The sequence below is a fragment of the Ammodytes marinus genome, assembly GCF_949987685.1.
Source record: "Ammodytes marinus genome assembly, chromosome: 1".
NCBI lineage: Eukaryota > Metazoa > Chordata > Actinopteri > Uranoscopiformes > Ammodytidae > Ammodytes > Ammodytes marinus.
In genome coordinates, this window is record NC_137230.1 from 10,169,832 (window position 1) to 10,188,277 (window position 18,446).

Here is an 18,446-nt window from a genome sequence, read left to right on the forward strand (position 1 = left end):
GCCACCAGATAAAAAAAGATCACTTCCTGTTTGTATTTTCAAGCCAAAATTGTGTGTGAAGTAGCCGCTTGCGCTCAACTGAAAGTTAAGTGCAAGGGACAAAATTGGCTACTACTGAACCTGGAAAGTAGATAACTATTTCGTGGTCAATTGCTTAATTTTGCCGGGGTGTAAATTATGCCAAAACAGTAACGTGTGAAAATATATGTAGGATTCCTTCTTTTTTTTAATGTTCTGGATTATACCAGTTTCGCGCTTTCACAGCATTTCAACTTGCATCTTTATTATGCTGGTTAATTAACCAATGACTACAGTTCCACTGGAGAGGATAAAACGTTAAACCCCTATGTAATTGTATTTTTTTCCAGTTTAGTTTATTTATTTATTTCCCCGAACAAGTGATTTAAAAAAAAAGAAATAAACATAAGAGAATAGAAATATTCAAATAATAAATAACATTTTGATTTTTGTGAATAAATAAACCAAAGTGTGCTACTTTCCCGAATGGACCACACAGTCTTCATGACATAACTCCTAAAATAATGGCACGTGATGTACTGATGTTATAGACCATTCATATGCAAATTAATGTATATTTTAGATTGGACAAAGGGCTGCTGAAGTGTCAATTCCCCCCAGTTATTGCAGCTCTTATTTTGAAAGCTGCTACCGGAGAAGTGTTTCTGTTAAAATTCCTTGAGCTCAGTCCCGAGTTCCACTCCCTGTCAGTCCGCCGAGCAGAGCTGCGGTCCAGCTTCGTATCGTCCCTTAGCAAAAATGAGCGACAAAGGTCTGTCAGACGAAGCAGCGGCAACAGCGTGTAAAGATGGAGACCCAATCACTAGGGTAAGAGCATTGTTGTTCGTCTTTTAGTTTAAGGTAACTACAACTTATTCCTGACGCTGTCAATCTCAGGCAACCCAACAGGCCACCGAGTCCCAGACAGGTAAACGAAACGTCCATTATCGGACAGCGGTGCGTTTCTTCACACTATGTGCGTTTGTCGCAAGGTGACAAGTGATTTGGGTATGTTAGACATTATTGCCAGTGGTTGTGGTTTCACACGAATCTCGGGTAACAAATGTGACGCGGTTTTATTACAGCTTGCCTTGCTGTAAACTAGCTTAACTTCCAGCAGGACTTTCTCGCGTGGAGAACAACTCATTCCAAACTTGGTGAATATGCTGAGACGCAATGTATCAAAGCGTGCATAGAATCCTAACCTCTTTTATAAACAGTATATGCTCCTAACGCAAGAACTGCCCGTACTCACAAGTAAAGCTGGTATTTAGGCGCGGTCAAACCAGAATATACTCGCATGATGTAGCGAAAAAAGCAGGCGGGACTGGGAATGGCTAATGTGGGGCAGTGTTGCATGCATAACCTGCTGGAGCTAACTAACCCAGCTATTTGACAAGAGCATAAAAGCCAATCGGCTGAATTCATATTCTGGAGCCTGTAGGCCTATTATTCACTATACATGGACAGTATTAGTCTACAGTGCACTGCAGCCTATGCAGAGTAGGCTACCATAACAGAAATAGAAGCCAATGCTACTTGCTCAAGTCCTCCCAAATCTGTAGTCCATTGGTTTCAGGATAGCTTTCCTATATTCTGCAGGCCTTTTTTATAACAAGTTGAACTGTCATTCATTTCCATCCAAGTCCATGTAAATTACTTTGAAGAATGTGTGAGCTCTGGCTATTCCAACAGATTCACAGATCAAAGTTCACATAAGCTATATTTGACCAGAGTAATAAGATACTTTATAATACTGTGTCAAGTCCATTAAACCTCTCCTGCAGCATGGCCCACACTGCTGTTTGTCTGCGCAGTTTTCCACATAATCATAGATTTGCAATAATATTGTAACACCCGGCTAGATGCAATACCTCTGTGTCATCCCATTTAACCCCTTTTAAGTTTTATAGCTCCGCTTGAAGAGAGGAATTTGGCTACAAGTTGGCAAAAACTGTCAGTTTGTAACATCAGAGAATGCTGCAGCAGTGTTTGAAGAGTTTCTATGGATGCGTAGATACATCGTTACACTGTGAAAAAGTGAAAACATGACATGCTTGGAGGAAGGGCGCAGGAAAAGGAGAACAGTGGCTAGCCACAGAGATAACACTGACTGTGAAACATACACACGCACACGATCGTACTGTTAAAATATCAGCATCAAAGTGAAAACCGGGGACACATTTAACCAAATTTGCAACGTGCAAAAAAGGTTTAATTTCTTCCTGGCATCAAAATACTCACTGAACTTCTGACCCATACATGGGCATGCAAGATCTCCGCTGGTTTAATCAAGTTCATGTCACAATCCTTTGTGAAACGTGACTTGTGAAAGTAGCACTGGCATGGAGTGTAAAAAAATATTTTGCATTTATAAAGAGGTAGTTAGTCCATGTAACTTATCGGAGAAGCTCTGATTTGTTCAGTGTGGTAATATATCCGTGTGATTCATTTCTCACACGGATGTGTTGATCATGGAGTTACACTGGCTTCAGAAAGTATTCAGAGCCTTCACTTCTTGCACACTCAATAGTGTCATTATAGAAGATGTTACTTGCCTATATCAATCTACCCGCAGTAATCCATAACAGCAAAGTGAATGATTGTTTTTAGAATTTTTTTAGCAAATGTATTAAAAACCAAACACTGGAATCTCTCATTTAGTGTTCAGATTGTTCATTGTAGAAGCCCTTTTAGCAGCATTGACAGTTTCCAGTCGTCTTTGTAAGTCTCAAGGAATACACTCTAAAGTGTATCATCCCTTTCTTCCTGGCAGAGCTTCTCCAGCTCTGTCAGATTGGATGGAAAACGCCTGTGTGAACTGCCATCTTCAGGTCTCTTCACAGATGTTCCATGGGGTTTAAGTCTGGGCTTTGGCTGAGCCACACAAAGACAGTCAGAGACTTGTCCCGAAGCTGCTCCAGAGTGTTCTATAGCTGTGTTCTTTGGGTCATTGCAGTGCTGAATAGTTCCATCGCCAGCCTAGACACTTGTGCAGCTGGAGGCGTTTTTTTAATTTTCTTCAAGTACCTATTTAACTGCTACATGGGCAATAATGTCAATTTTATCCATTTGAGAATAACTTCTAAAAAACAATAAAGTGTCCAAAAAGTGAAGGGGCCTTCTGCAGAGGTATACCGTTTGGCAGACATCTCTCCCTCAGGCACGAGTTGCAGGATACACAATTCAATTTGCTGGAATTCAGGCACAGGCAACGGATCTAAGGAGAATTGTTCTACCGTGCAGCAAATCCATGTGTTGTGTTCGCTTCTCCTGTGGTTGCAGATCCCAAGTATATAATATACACAAACATGTTCTCACAAGGAATTGCCACAGTACAACCAGTGATAACTAAGGCCACTAGCCCCTAATTGGTAATTGCAATCAAAGGGACGATACACCGCCATACTGTAATTTTTGGGATCAATAAATGATGTTGCTGACTATCAGTGTTGCGTGCATATGAAGCTTTTTTGTTGTTGTTTTATTTATATATTCATGTATTTTCTATTGTGTTTCTGTGTCTTAGGATTTCATGATGCAGCAGACTATGCTGCGGGTTAAAGATCCAGTTAAATCTTTGGATTTTTACACCAGGATCCTGGGCATGACGTGAGTGTTCATGTTTCTGTTCAATGAACTCCTAATAAACCTTTGTGTTTCAGTGCATGTTGTTGAGACTATTTCCTTTACCTATACTGGACTTGTTGACTAAAGATGGTTTTCTCTCCTGTGTGCCAAATCTTTCAGGCTCCTGCAAAAGTTTGACTTCCCCTCCATGCGATTCTCTCTCTTCTTCTTGGGCTACGAGGACAAAAAGGAGATTCCCTCAGAGGTCAAGGAGAAGACGGCCTGGACCTTCTCCAGAAGAGCCACCATCGAGCTGACACAGTAAGGCTTTACGTTAATGATTTATGAATAGCAGTTTGGTCACATGAGAAAAGAAAAAAAATACTTTACGGTTTATGGTCTCTTAGAAGGACACTCCTAGATGTTATTACATTTTTTCAAAATGATCTCGGCCTTTAAATTTTTTTTTTCAGGTGTTCGTTTTATTATTAGATCATGGGTTTACTGTGCAAAGTGGTGGAGGATTTTGAGCGTTTTAAGTTAATTTAAATGAGTACTTCTTATATTCTTCATCCTGTCCCTCTTTGTCTTCTAGTAACTGGGGCTCTGAGTCTGACGAGAGCCAGTCTTATCACAGTGGAAACTCAGACCCACGTGGATTTGGTAAGAATACTTTCCCCCTTTTACGAACTCACAGACAATGTCAATAAAATAGAATAGTAAAGTTACATTTATATAAATATATATTTACAGAATGGTATGAAAACACATAAACAACACGTTTCCTATGTTGAGCCTTTGCTATCAATTATTCCAAAAAGTTTTTAAAATGAATCCTCAGAAGAAGCAATTAATCTATCATGTATTTCTGACATAGTTTGCTGCTAACTGTGTCCTTCTGTTTTGGTTTGACGATACTGGATGTGCTCATATTTATGTAAATGTACTGGCTCACCAGAGGCAAATTCTGGACAAGTGTAACTGTAGTGTGGATAACTAGTGATCCTTTGCCTACCTGACCTTTGATAGGACACATTGGAATCGCCGTTCCTGACGTCTATGCAGCCTGCAAACTGTTTGAAGAGCAAGGAGTCACATTTGTCAAGAAACCAGATGATGGTGAGATTTGAAGTGTTTGGGAATATGAGGCGATGGGTTAATTAGATAGAAGTGGCCATGCTTGACAGTCTATTCAGTATATTTCTTTCACCTTTGTAACCTTGGCTATCTTAATTTACTGTTTTAGTTGGCTTATACACTGAAAATTGACAGTATATCAAACTTGAAATGTGGTCCAAAACATGCACAGTATTCCAGTTAAGAAAATCCGTCACATGTTCACAAAGTGTTGTTTTTTCACTTTTGAATTGGAGGAACGGGCACCAAAATGAATCAATTTCAGGTAGCTCAGACATGCTACGAAATATACAGTGACTGTTCTTTTTTTTGCACTGTACAATTTCATTCACTTCACCTAAAGATAATAAGCAAACCACAAGCCAATTATTTTATATGTATTCATGCAGCATTTACAATTATCCCCCCTCCTTTTTTTCTTCCTCTCAGGTAAAATGAAGGGCTTGGCCTTCATTCAGGACCCTGATGGTTACTGGATTGAGATCCTGAGTCCTAACAACATGGTGTCCATTACCTCCTAAAACCTCTCCAACAACCAGCTACCTGCAGCAGTGCATACAGGCCAGACCTGCTTCTCTGGGAGAGCACAGCGTTGGGCTTTAGTGAAACAAATTGGCAAGATGAGCCGGAGAGCTGAGGGAGAGTGGAGCGGGATAAACTTGCACAGTGGCAATCAGTCTGCCCTGGGATGGGCTGGACTAATATTGGACAGTTTTGAGCAAACAGCTTAGAAATAGGAACCTGGGTTATTGCTACAAATAGCAACTTCTTTGTGTCGCCGTTACGTTTGTCTGCCATCATCGGTGTGTCTTCAAACAGTGATGCTGAAATAAAGCGGTATCACTGTTTTAATAAATGTGAAAGCATTGTTCAAATGGAATGCATTTGTGATTTATTTTAGTTTTGGGACACAAAGCAAAAATGTAATTTATCAGGTTCAAGTAATAAAGACATTCAAACATCAGTTATTGAGATCAAAAGATAATGATGAGCAAGTCAACTTAACCGAATAAAGAGCTGCCTTTGTAGTTTTCCATTCAAATAAATGATGGAATTCCAAGGATAATGAACTGAATAAGACTCATTTAGTCCACATATATATTATAACTTTAAATTGTATAGTATATTGTCAAGTTTGCAACAAATATCAGAGGTATTCACCAGTGTTACCTACAGTAGTTCATTTAGGATTTCTTCATCATCACCCTAGAGATTGGTCCTGCCATCAAACTGCTTCAGAGCTTGTCTTTGCTGCTATTGCCACACATTTTTCAACCATCACATTTGCTTTGCCTCCAGTATTCTGTACTAGTCCAGTATTTCTACCTTGAGTGCACTCTACTTTGTTGTGGTCATTGTGCTTTGAAATCCTGTTCTCCTCAATGTACTTGTGGGCATAGTGGTTCAGAGCTTCCGACGTGGCTTTTAAGTACGGCACACTCACACGCTTACATACACACCTATGCTGAACTCTAACTTCCTGTTTTTCCAGTGCTCGCTCACGCATGCACACGCACATACATACACACACACACACACACACACACTTTCACAATCAATCTCTTAAATACTGGTTTCATTTGGCTTTTTTATCGTTTACATAATTAATGGCTTTTCCCATCATACAAGTCTACACTAGCTGAGACGTTTCTTATATTCAAATGATGTAACCGGATTCATTAAGTCAGTAGTTTGAAACTAGCAAGTAGGTGCTAAGAACTTAGGAAGGACTTGACACGTTCCAGTGATGGATTTACAAAAAGCTGATGCAACCCAAACTCAACCCACACCTACTTTTATCCTTTATCCATGTTTTTATATCAGGAGGCTGAGGATGAGGAAGAAGTTACTTAGATCCAAACACACACCCATTGACTAACAGTCAGATGTTTTTATTCAGATTATCTGCAAAATAAGACATGAGAAAAAGGCACAATTTTTAATTTGTGTATTTCTATTTACATAGGCCTATCTGTTGATGTAATGCCCTTGTTATCTCAAATAGGAACCTTTTATCTGCCAGACAAGAGGACTGCGTTGTTTTCCAGCTGGTTCGCAGAACGTTAGGGTTCCAATGCAGTGATTCTTATAATATTGAAAGAATACTGAATAAAAAAATCTTCTTCAGACAATTGCAAACTTATATATTTAATATTGTTTTAATGCATTCTTTTGTGAATCGATACTTAGAAAAAGAAACATACAAGTATAAGAATTATTTAAAAAAAGTCATTTCTTTTCCCATGAGGCACAGGCATCAACACTCTTCATGTAGAGTTTGTCGCTTAAAGCGACTGCTAAAATTTAGCAGAATTTCCAAAGCATTATGAAAGCTTTATAAAGAGACTGTTTGAAACTTTTTAGGTTTCTTACTTATTGAAATGTTGCTTAATAATACACTTGAATGTATATCTCTTGTATATGTGAGAGCAAGATGAATAACTTTTAAACCAAAGTATATTCATTGTTTATCTGTGGTAATGAATGATATTGCAACATTACAGCGAGAGAACACTCGGATCACTCAGACAGGGCTGAAGGGTTTCGCAGAGTCAGCCATGAAAGCCTCAATCTCCTCCACGGTGCGAGGGACACAGGTGAGCAGCTCTATACCATCAGCTGTCACTGCAATGTCGTCTTCAATGCGTACCTGCACACAGTGGTGACAAAGCAGCCAGTCAAACAACAGTGAATAAAAGCAGGAGACATTCATAAGAAAACCCAGACATTGCTAAATGGATCAGTCATTGAAAAGTCTATTAATTAGGTTTTAACTTTTTTCACCAAGACTATTCAGTTGAGTTGGAATGTAAAACAGCCCTCATAGAATTATTAAGTTTTAACAATTTTATAATTAATTCAAGTGTTGCTCCTCTCGATCTCAGGGCTTTATAATAAATAAATATTAGTCTCAGTATAAGTGTGCTCTGTAGCAATTACCCTGTAGGCAACTTAATTGCTTTCTATTTCTATCCAACAAAAATAACAAATGATATCTTTGAAGGCAGACTGACCCCTCCAAAGCTGCGGAAGCGAGCCAGCACTTGGTTGTTGATGAAGCAGCTCTGGGCAGGGTTAGCCAGGGCCTGGTCAAGCAGGTGGTTGATGAAGTATATGCCAGGCTCCACAGTGAGGACCATCCTCTCCTTCACCACGCGGCCCATCCGAAGACTCTTCAGTCCAGGCTGGTCGATACGCTCCACCCCCTAGACAAGAACCACAGCTACTCAGTGACAGAGAACTACTTTGATAATGGAGGATATCTGCAGGCCAGACTATGACTTTAAAATAATAGGAACCACTACAGTGTTCAAGATATCACACAAATTTTGTGAGCGCAGCTAGGTTGGGGTTTACCCCAGTGGACGAGAGGGTCGCCTCCCTTGGGGGGGATCTCTATCTGTTACCTGTGCACATGCATTCAACAGCAGCTCAGAGTTCAAGGCAACCAGTCAATCTTTGTGGTCATGAAAGCTGGGCCATGACCGAAATAACTAGATTGTGGGTTCAAGCAGCCAAAATGAGTTTTCCCAGGAGTGTGGCTGGCGTCTCCCTTAGAGATAAGGTGAGAAGCTCAGTCATCCGGGAGAGAGCCACTGCTCATTTGAATGGAGAAAGTCCATCTGCACACTTCCCTGGGAACACCTCCGCCCGGGAAAGTTACGTTTGGGGTCCCTTGCTGAATCAGTTGCCCCCGTGACTCGAGGAGATTAAAATTGGAGGAACAGGAGAATGGTTTCCTTCTCTACTGTTAGGAGATTATGGATGGTGACGATGTGGGCTATGTCAGAGCTGCAGTCTCCTGGTCTTACCTCAGGGTATCCCCCCACGTCGTGCACATCGATGCCCAGCAGGTGTCCTAGACCGTGGGGCATGAAGACGGAGCCCATGTGGACCTTCAACATGTCCTCCACACTGCCAGTCAACATGCCCATCTTCACCAGCTCCTCCAAGTGAACCTGGTCAGCCAGGCGGTGCATGTCAGTCCACTTCACACCTTTAAGAAAAATGGCTTTGTTAATTAAGAAAATGGGCAGACCATTAAATTGTATGTACTTCACCACACTTTACTTTGTATATATCAGCAATACATACTCAAAAGTAAAACTGACTAAAAGATGATAACCTGGTTTGATGGCAGCCATGACAGCCCGGGAAGACTTGAGGACGGCCTCATAGATGGCCCTCTGGTCTGGAGTGAACTTGCCGTTGGCTGGGAAGGAGCAGGTGATGTCGGAGGAGTAGCAGTAGTACTCTCCACCCATGTCGAACAGACTGCAGGGGACAAAACATCAGAACCTATTGAGTCATATTTATTTCCACTGTGCTTTTTATTTTATTTTATCCAAAGTGTTCCTGAGCCTAAAGTTGAGAAGCTACTGACGGCTACTCACCACATGTCTCCATCCATAATGGTCTTGTCATTCGGAGCCCCGGCGTGGCCGTAGTGGAGAATGGAGGAGTTATTGCCCCTGTTGTTAAACGGTAACATAATAAGCAAATTGAATTACCTTATAAATAGTTTAAAAAAAATGATGAACTACTAGACTGCAAGATGGTTAATAACTTGAATGTGATCTATATAAAGCTACCATAAAAACCAATTAGAATCAAGTATTGTATTTCAATACAGCATCCAAGTGAGGCCAACATTTACCATGTAACTGAAAAGCCCAGACACAGTGCCTCTTTGAAGAATCACTGTAATGAGCTGCTCCTCATTTAGCAAGATCTCAATTTGAACAGGTAAATAGCTTTCATCCACTGAGCACTAATCCCAAGGAAGTATTGATTAAAAATGGCCTTTAATACAAAAGGCCAAGGCATATATCTAATTATTCACCCATAATGATGCTGCTAGCTGTCAGCAACCCTGCAAACTAAGTGGATGTTGATGTTGTACTCTTTTTAGTTATTAGTTTGGCATGTTGGATACAATAACTAATCATGGTAAATACTGTAAATGAGTAAGGCTGTAAATATTTTTCTCCAGGCATCTCGGCTATGTTTCTAACCCACCTCATAATAAGATCATAAACAATTTGCTTGACATGCAGGTCAGCATAACATGTAATTGATTAGTCAGCTCCTCTGCAACCTACATGTATCTTTTCAGAAGTGTTATACTGTATCAGCACAAGGTAAGCATTCATTGATAAAGCCTTACGTTCCACAGATACAGGTGTACGAGGTGTGGCGCATCCCTCCTTGCTTGTAGCAGTAGTGCTGGAACAGGCTGCAAAGAATAATAAAGCAAACAGTAAGGAAAAGGCAATTTAACAATTTCAGCACAACAAAAAATATATTAGCTGGAGGACTTTGAATAAATCATCCAGCACTCATGCCTTAATCGTCACACAGTCAAGCAAATCAAACGATGTGTAGGGTGATGGGTCCGCATTTCTTGGTTCCTCTTCCACAGACAAATGAGCATGACTCAGAACATACTGTATATAATAGACTTCTTTGGATTGTATAAAACTAAGCTTAAAGAACACCTGGAATTGACATTATGGAACTAGAGAACAAAATTAATTAGGACAGCTTCAATCCCTACATCCAGTGTAAATCAAATCAAAATAGATAGAAGAAAGAAGACAGACCGTCTTTTCACCAAACGTGGATCTAAACATCTCTGGAATAAAAACAAAAAGGGAGCCACTGAATCACTTACCTCTCCATTTCATATTCTTTCTGTCCAGGTTTCACATTCTTCATGAGCTAGAGAAAATTAGAGTTTTTAATAAATGTTTTACATGTGAGTATTTAACTTAAAAACTACAGGATAAAATTGTAACAGACTCTTTTGAAATACAGGTGGGGAAAAAAATCTGTAAACTAAGAATGCTTTCAAAAATATAAATCATCACTTTATAACGCTGGATCTAAGCAGCTTGATACTTTGGGTGTTTCATTTATGTTCTTTCTTTTATTGTTTAAACATTTAGGAGGTAGCCATTTGCGCACCATTGCAGACAGTTCTGTCTAGAGCTTACCATTTTGTGGGCCTCACTGGAAATCCTGTTGGTGTAGCGCAGGACCTCCAGCTCCATATCAGTCTTAGTCAGACGGCTAAAAACAGAAACAAGAAGTGAGAGACCGACTCTCTCACCACATCATTTAACTGCCAGGTCAAACACCATAGAGAACACATACAACAGTCCCATTGAGCTACAATAATACAGTATCTGTATTGGGATGGCTGGAATAATAATACCATTCGTGAAATCCATTTCTATCATGAGCCAGAAGCTGATGGGCCTCTATCATTCCCATCAGCACTGTATATAAAAAATACACTTTCTCTTCGTCTACTGTTTCAGAGTTGCTGAAAATGTTTCAAACCACAATAATTTGGCCGTAGTAAACCAATAGGAACACGAAAGGAAGTAAAAAGTCCATTAAAAGAGGGCCATGTGAACTCTGCAGAGAGAAGTATAATCTAGTCTTTCTCCCCAGGAGGCGTGCCTGAAAAGCATTCCCCCTTATTTCAGAAAATGTCAATTAATCTGTAGGGCGAAAACTCTAATGCCGAGGACGAGCGAGCGAGCACGCAGTCCATTACATCAGTGCTGCCTGGCTTCTCAGTCTCAGAGGGGAAAAACAAGCCAAAGAAAAGCTCCTGTTTTCTGATTGCAGACACACAATTACCCAACTGTAATGGCCAGGGGTTGTGAGTTACAAGTAGAAGAGTGTTCCTGAAGTTAACTGTGTTCAGTACAGTTTTTTTTCCTTATCTTGTGTTGGCTAACTAAGTAAGCATTATAAAGCATATCTTAAATACTTACCATTCCACAATGACTGGGTGTAAAAGAGTGTTGTTCACTTGGAAGCTGATAAAAAAAAATCAGAAGAAACATCAAAATTATGAATATAAATAAATAAATAGATAGATAGATAGATAGATAGATAGATAGATAGATAGATAGATAGATAGATAGATAGATAGATAGATAGATAGATAGATAGATAGATAGATAGATAGATAGATAGATAGATAGATAGATAGATAGATAGATAGATAGATAGATAGATAGATAGATAGATAGATAGATAGATAGATACTTTATTGATCCCTTGGGAGTGTTCCTTCAGGGAAATTCAAAATGTAAACTTTGACAGAGGTTCAAAATGGAAGATCTATTCCCTCAAGTTATTCCTTTATTCCTCTTTAGCCAAGAGAACACCATTTCCTGCTGTTCTATATCTCTATATCACCTTTGCTTTCCCACGGTGTCAAAACCCCAACATTCAGCATGAATGAGAGTCACTTGGTGTCCTTGGTTATAAAAGAAAGAAAGAAAAACAACAAAAAAACAAAGATATTTAATGAATTATGTTAATCTAAAGGATGCATTAAACCTACCCACTAATTCCTTCAAAGGAGGCTTCACGGCAGACGCTCCCGCTGTCTGTATTCAGTCCTCGCTGGATGGAAAACAAACAAAAACAAGAACAATGACATCCGTATCCAGGATGATTATCTATCCAATAATTACATATATTGTCAACAACTGAAAAAGGTGTTAACATTTACTCTCACTGCACTTTTCACAGTATCATCAAGTTTCAAGATGGAAATGTTAAAGATTCAGTTCATGGAAACATTTTACGGACTACCATCTTTAAAGAATTGGCTCTGTGATCAGTTTTCTGATATTAAATTAAAATATATACATAATTGGCCGTGATCAGGTAGGCATGAGTGATGCACTCTTCTGACTAAACTGTATTGTATACAGGATGAAGCAGCATACCAGTGTTAGGAGCACTGCTGGTTTCAGGTTGGTTAGAACATCGACAATCTGCAGGGAAACAGAGAGCAAGAGATTAGTAGACTGAGACACACCGTAGAGCAGGTACTCAGTCGCACACTGAATTACAAACCTCAAGCGACTTTATAACTCCTCTGCCAACAGCCTGAATGTCATGTTACCAATGCCTGACTCAGTGGTCACAGACACCGTGATATTTCAGCATTTTTATCATCATTAATACCCCTAAAATTCACTTTAATAATCATTCACTATATTTTCTGTGGAAAGCAAAGCAAAGTAAAATAAAAATGTAGTTAGAATTTTTTTCATTTTACTGAAATCACTGCATACTTAGCATACTAAGAACCTACTTGCAGCGATACAATTTAAAAATGCAAATGCAAATAACTCCTTGTACAAACTTGAAAATGTATCTAAATACCGTCACAGATCAGGAAATGTATGAACATCAAGGACAATGCCCACAATAAATCAAAAAGTGGTAAACACCTGCCATGTATTTAGAAACAATGAAAAACACATTTGCATTATTCCGCACTGCTGCATGCAACTGTTTGCATGTTAAGCAGGCAAGTGCTGATAAAGGTGTGTGTGTGTCTGCAACACACCTTCCGCATCTTAAATTAAAAAACTGTTAAAATATTCATCAAGACCTGGTTCCAACAATAAAATTAATAGCCTACTGTTCTACCTTAGATCTGTCTAAATCAGCTGCCATCGATTTACGGTACAATTGGCTGTCGACTGAAGTGATAATCTGAATCTTGACCTGTGAATAATAAGGACATCTAACACCTCAGGTGTGAATACCTGAAAATGTAATCAGCAGGATTAGTCATCATTTGATTTGTCAAAATTCACACTGCCTAATTAGCTCAGGATCCGTCAACCCTGCGACATATGGCTCCCCTGGGAATCTGCTGTCAACAACAACATACTGACTGCTTTCCCTCTCAAAATAGGCAATAACAGACAGACAGCCTGAACAGTAATGTGTTTTTTTCAGACGAGGCTGAAATCTACAAATGTAAAATCTAATTTAAAATAAATCTCCCCAGTGAATTTTGGTGCTTGATCTCTGTCAGAGGTATGCAGACGGATGAATTGTTCGCCCAAAAGGATGATCAGTATGATGCTCTATGTAGGGGAGAACGGAGTAAGTAGGCACACTTTTTACTCTAGTGAGAATTGCTCATCACCTAAACATATATCAATAGTCATTACTACATTAAATTGAAGTTTAAGGTGTTGGCTTGAAATGTGTACCCCTCACTTTTTCTATCTTATTGTAATAAAGAAGAAATTAATCATCAAAGACACCCTTACACATTGTGACAACCAACCCCATCAAGGGGTCGGTTGTCACACACTATGGGGTTGTTTGTCACAATGTTATCTTAATGGGAATAATCTTAAAAAGAAGGCAAGAAAGTAGAACTAAATTTGAAAGTTTAATTGCATTGTCAAGTTGACAAATAGGCCTACATAACTTACTGTAGCCTTGGCAGCTGGTCTAGTTTGGGATGCACTGGGTTGTTTTGATTTTGTTGCCCTTTTTTCTTTTGCATGCTAGCTGCCTTTTCCTGCTCTATTCTTTCCTTCTATGGGGTATCATGTCGGTGAGGATACAGCTTGACAATTTATTTCGTTATTGGTGCCTTTTCTGGCTGCAGCCTTGAGATAACATGTGACAACCAACCCCCGAAAAAATGTGACGACCAAAACCAACTTGAATTTCTTGCTAGCATCAAGGCCAACAACCATCTGACAACTAATTAGCTTGCTAACCACAATCTAAACTATAGTTTACCCTTCACACTTTGTATGGGTAACAAGTGTTTGTTATAAACCCATTGTGTAAAAGCCTAGAAGAAAAATACTGAGGAGCTAAATATTTTCAATTTGACATGAAAAACACAAACAGTCATCTCACCTCAAATTCAGCAGTCTAACTCCAAGGAAGACTATGTAGGTGACCTCTGATCCCAATTCTGGATATTTACATACTAAAATGTCACATACAGCGCCTTCTGGTTCCGAGATATAACGAGTGTGACAACCAACCCGTGTGACATATTACCCCGTTCTCCCCTACTTTGTACAAATATGTCATTCAAATTCACTTGACATGGGTAGTTGAGCTGACCCATGTCCATCTTCTGTACTAAAAGATGCCAGGATGCCTTCTGCAGTCAAACGTGTCCTTGCACAAACTGAATATTGGTCCTACTACCTGGCGCCACCCATATATTTGCCAAGAGGTTTGATTAAAGAATGATGACTTTAACCTTTAAAAACAGTCTATGGAAGTTCAGTTTCTGCACAGAAAAAGGTCACACACACAGAGGCTGTAAAGAGCAGCACCATCACAGACAGACTTACATCACAGGTGTAGTGCACCTCATCCACATCATACTTCTGCTTGAAGTGATCTTTAGGGAAGATCCTGAGAGAAGATACACAAATACTCATTACACTGTTAAGAAAAATGTGTTGACTAAACTTGACTCAGTCAAGTCATCTTGTTGCTTTGACTGAGACAAGATTGGTCAACTTTGTCACATCTACTAATTTTCTTTGTTTTTACTTTTTCTTAAATGCAATTCCTAAATGTCAAAACTAATTATCTTCGACTACAAAGTTACTTAAGTTTACATGAGTTGGCTCAACTTGGAATCAATTTTTTTCCTCAACTTATATTACTAAGGTTTATATAAGGAATATAATTAGGAAAATTATTTTTATCCCAACTTATAATACCAAGTTTTAAATGTCTAGGCATTTTAGGAGGTCAATCTCTGACATAAAATAAAAAAAATATGTAAAAACCTAAATAGAACTTATTGACTCTTCTTACATATGTGTAATGTGTGCACTGAAAATACTGCAGCAGGCTTTGGTCTCAGGTTTGTCAAATATGAATGAGGTGGTTTGTGTAATGACCACAACTTAAATGAGTCTTTAATGATTCATGGTGGCATTTACAATTAATAAACTAAATACAAGCATGTTTACGCTGGGTGTAAAATATTGTTGGACATGTGCACAGCTCTTTGAAGATTAGTGTGACTCACTCTCCCATCCAAGTGGCATAGCTATCAGGCAGTTTGGGAACAAAAAGGATGGATTTCCCAGAGTTCACTTCAATGGCACCATAACAGTCAGCCTCAACTACTCCAAAAGCCCAGTGGAAGAACGACTCCTGCAGAATTGAAAGAATCCACCAGAGCATCGGTGAGGGAGATAATAAAATTCAGCAAGAAGAGAAAGTTATCTCATTCTCATAACTACATGACAAAAAAACAAGATGTCCTCCTTGATTAGACTAGTTAGGTCAAGAGAGGTGAATACAGAACTCAACATCAAAACAAAACATTCAAAAGTTACACAGGAAATTATGGATGGACCTCGAACTACAGGATGGATGGATTCCCAGAGTCAACTAGCCTACAGACAATATATTTCATTATACGTCCTGCACTGGATTTACATTGGTACAGCAACAAATGTAACAATGTATGAAAAACAAGTATACGTTTAATAATAACAGTCAGTTAAATTAGTCTAAGTAAGTGTAGTAGGTGAATCAACCAACCGTCTAAAGTAATGAACAAGTATAAAAGTGGTAAACATTGAACAGTGATATGATTTTTCACACGGGTTGAACAGTGTCCACCTACCTGCCTGAAGAGGAGGTCAGTGTCCGTGCAGTATCTCTGCTTCTGCTCTCCTCCCTGCAGCACCACCACTGACTGTGGCTCCACACCGTCTTTGGCTTTCAGGCCGGTGCACAGTCGTCGCCGGTTCTCTGCAAACAGGGCAGCAGACACCCTGAGGGTCTCATTACCCAGCCAGTAGACACTTCTAAAAGGACAGGGAGACAGAATATAGGGTGGGTCAGGGTGGAGTGGTGATTGCACACTGATTGCATTGCACAGACAGACAGAGGTGCACAGGCCTAAAATAATAGCATAAAACAATGTTGTCCACAATCATGCAAGAGAGAGTATATAGCAGCTTTAGTAGGAGGTTGTGACTTGCTGAGCTGGAGATCTTGTGGTTTTTAGAGCATGCACACACGCACGCACAAGACATTATATTAACTGTCGGGTCTTGGCTATAAACCTTGGTCTCTGGCCTGTGGCTTTGGTGATAAGATAACCAAAACATATCAGATTCAGCCTTTACAGTACCAAAGGTTAATCCATAACTTTGGAGTCTCATTCGATGTTGGATGAGTTGGCATGTGTAATTGTGTATCTATGAGGGCAGATACAAGTGGTAAATTATATTTTTTGTTGTTTGGGGACGTGGACATAATCATGTACTGCAACAAACCCTGACCACGAATTGCGTAATGTCAGAAGGTTTCCATGATGTTTTTTCCTATGTCCTCATGTCTGCTGATTGCTGCTGACTTCATGATTACCACAGCAGATTCTTGTCTGGTTTTATCATATGATCACAAGAAGTCTGATACGATATGTTACACGGCCCAGTTCCGCTCGACACAAAGAGAAACCTATTCTATATTTTCAGAAAATAGATAGATAGATAGATAGATAGATAGATAGATAGATAGATAGATAGATAGATAGATAGATAGATAGATAGATAGATGTTCATGTTAACTGCAACATTACCATTCACTGCTTATCCATTGATCATTAACCTCAGATTTTTTTTCCTAATTGAATACTTCACCGTTAATGCAAAACTACTGTATCACTAACATGAATTTACCACCATGAAAGGGCAGTGTGTTACACTACAATAAGCGTAACACCAATTAACAATATACAACACAAAAGGTGGTTCAGTTTATTAATTTAATCGAGCTGATCCCAACGTATTGGTCGGGATCCACCAAGGGATAATAGGATAATAGGGTTCAGAAATAAATAATGGAATAGAAAAAAAATATATATTTCTGTTACTTTAATGGTATCCCCCAAATGTTCCAATTAAACAGTAAACACATCTGTGGTGGGGAGTAACAAGTAGACTTATTTTTAAGTTAACCAGCAGCAGGCACTATTTTTCATTTTGAAAAATGAAGAAATTGAAAGAAAGCTACTTTTCTGAGCAGTTAAACTTGTTCATAAACAGCTATAAGTGCGCTATCTCTATCATTTAGATAAATAATGTAAACGAGTTTAATTACATAAGAGCTACACTGCTCTGCCTGTTGCAAAAATGTGTTCTCTATAAATATTTATTGAGACAGTTTATAAAATACGTAACCCATCACTTTAGTGTTGATATTTCACTTCATCCTTACGAAACTGAACTCTAAAACAAAGAGTTAAAGAACACAGCAAAGTAAAATGTATGTCGCGTTGGTCCAAGTAAAAGCTAACACGAAACTGTAAATTATCTGTCATAAAATAAACACACATTCTGGTCTGTCAAAACCAAAACACTGTCAGAAATCAGAGACAACTCACTTTGGTGCTGCAGCCATGTTCCTGTGCTGGTCCAAACTGTCACGTGCCGACAATAGTCACGTGAGTTTTGTGTGGTTCTCGCCCTCGCGGTGTCAAATTACGCTGCACGTATGCTGCGTCCACGTCTCAAGGAAATACGAGCTTCAACAGCAAGAAGTGGCATTCAGAGGCTCTGTAATGTCATGATTACCACGGTTGCCGTTTACGAAGTGTTGAAGTCAGTAGAAGAAAAGGCCGACCAACAAAGTAAAAGTAGCCATCTTTAATATAATGCTAGAAAAAAAGATAATAAAAACAATGCAGGCCCATGATCTACAACAACTAAAATAAAACGTTTGGAATTCTAGACCCCCTGAATGTCACATCATTGCAAGTACCGCCTACTTGTAGTTTTTTGTTGTTGTTGTTGTTGTTGGCCGTCATTATAATAGCCTACAACAGGCTTAAATGCAATACAAACAATGTGTAGGCTACACACAATTTTTTTGAATGAATA

General features: G+C 39.2%; 2 protein-coding genes across 2 annotated transcripts; one reads left to right on the plus strand and one right to left on the minus strand.

Annotated features, from left to right (window-relative positions):
- The first annotated feature begins 706 nt into the window (after positions 1 to 706).
- On the plus strand, positions 707 to 5,863 carry glo1 (glyoxalase 1). The gene is made up of 6 exons (XM_080027878.1): positions 707 to 846; positions 3,548 to 3,630; positions 3,769 to 3,909; positions 4,184 to 4,251; positions 4,618 to 4,707; positions 5,155 to 5,863. The coding sequence occupies exons 1-6, from the start codon at positions 778 to 780 to the stop codon at positions 5,244 to 5,246; spliced, it is 543 nt and encodes a 180-aa protein (XP_079884004.1). The 5' UTR covers positions 707 to 777; the 3' UTR covers positions 5,247 to 5,863.
- Positions 5,864 to 6,601: 738 nt separating this feature from the next.
- pepd (peptidase D) lies at positions 6,602 to 17,987 on the minus strand. The gene is made up of 15 exons (XM_080027866.1): positions 17,951 to 17,987; positions 16,184 to 16,367; positions 15,578 to 15,705; positions 14,886 to 14,949; positions 12,483 to 12,530; positions 12,092 to 12,153; positions 11,514 to 11,558; positions 10,722 to 10,797; positions 10,400 to 10,446; positions 9,893 to 9,961; positions 9,120 to 9,197; positions 8,852 to 9,000; positions 8,538 to 8,722; positions 7,740 to 7,931; positions 6,602 to 7,375 (listed from the first exon to the last, which is right to left on the minus strand). Exons 1-15 carry the CDS (start codon positions 17,965 to 17,967, stop codon positions 7,250 to 7,252), a joined length of 1,470 nt encoding a protein of 489 aa, XP_079883992.1. The 5' UTR covers positions 17,968 to 17,987; the 3' UTR covers positions 6,602 to 7,249.
- Positions 17,988 to 18,446: the final 459 nt, after the last annotated feature.

Bases quoted from the DNA above. Each gene is read 5' to 3' on its own strand.
- glo1 (XM_080027878.1), top strand. From the start codon at position 778: ATGAGCGACAAAGGTCTGTCAGACGAAGCAGCGGCAACAGCGTGTAAA. The intron at 3,910-4,183 runs GTAAGGCTTTAC...TTTGTCTTCTAG, and splicing joins GCCACCATCGAGCTGACACA to TAACTGGGGCTCTGAGTCTG. The intron at 4,708-5,154 runs GTGAGATTTGAA...TCTTCCTCTCAG, and splicing joins TGTCAAGAAACCAGATGATG to GTAAAATGAAGGGCTTGGCC.
- pepd (XM_080027866.1), bottom strand. The intron at 14,950-15,577 runs GTGAGTCACACT...ATCTTCTCTCAG, and splicing joins TATGCCACTTGGATGGGAGA to GATCTTCCCTAAAGATCACT. The intron at 9,001-9,119 runs GTGAGTAGCCGT...TGTCCCCTGCAG, and splicing joins ATTATGGATGGAGACATGTG to TCTGTTCGACATGGGTGGAG.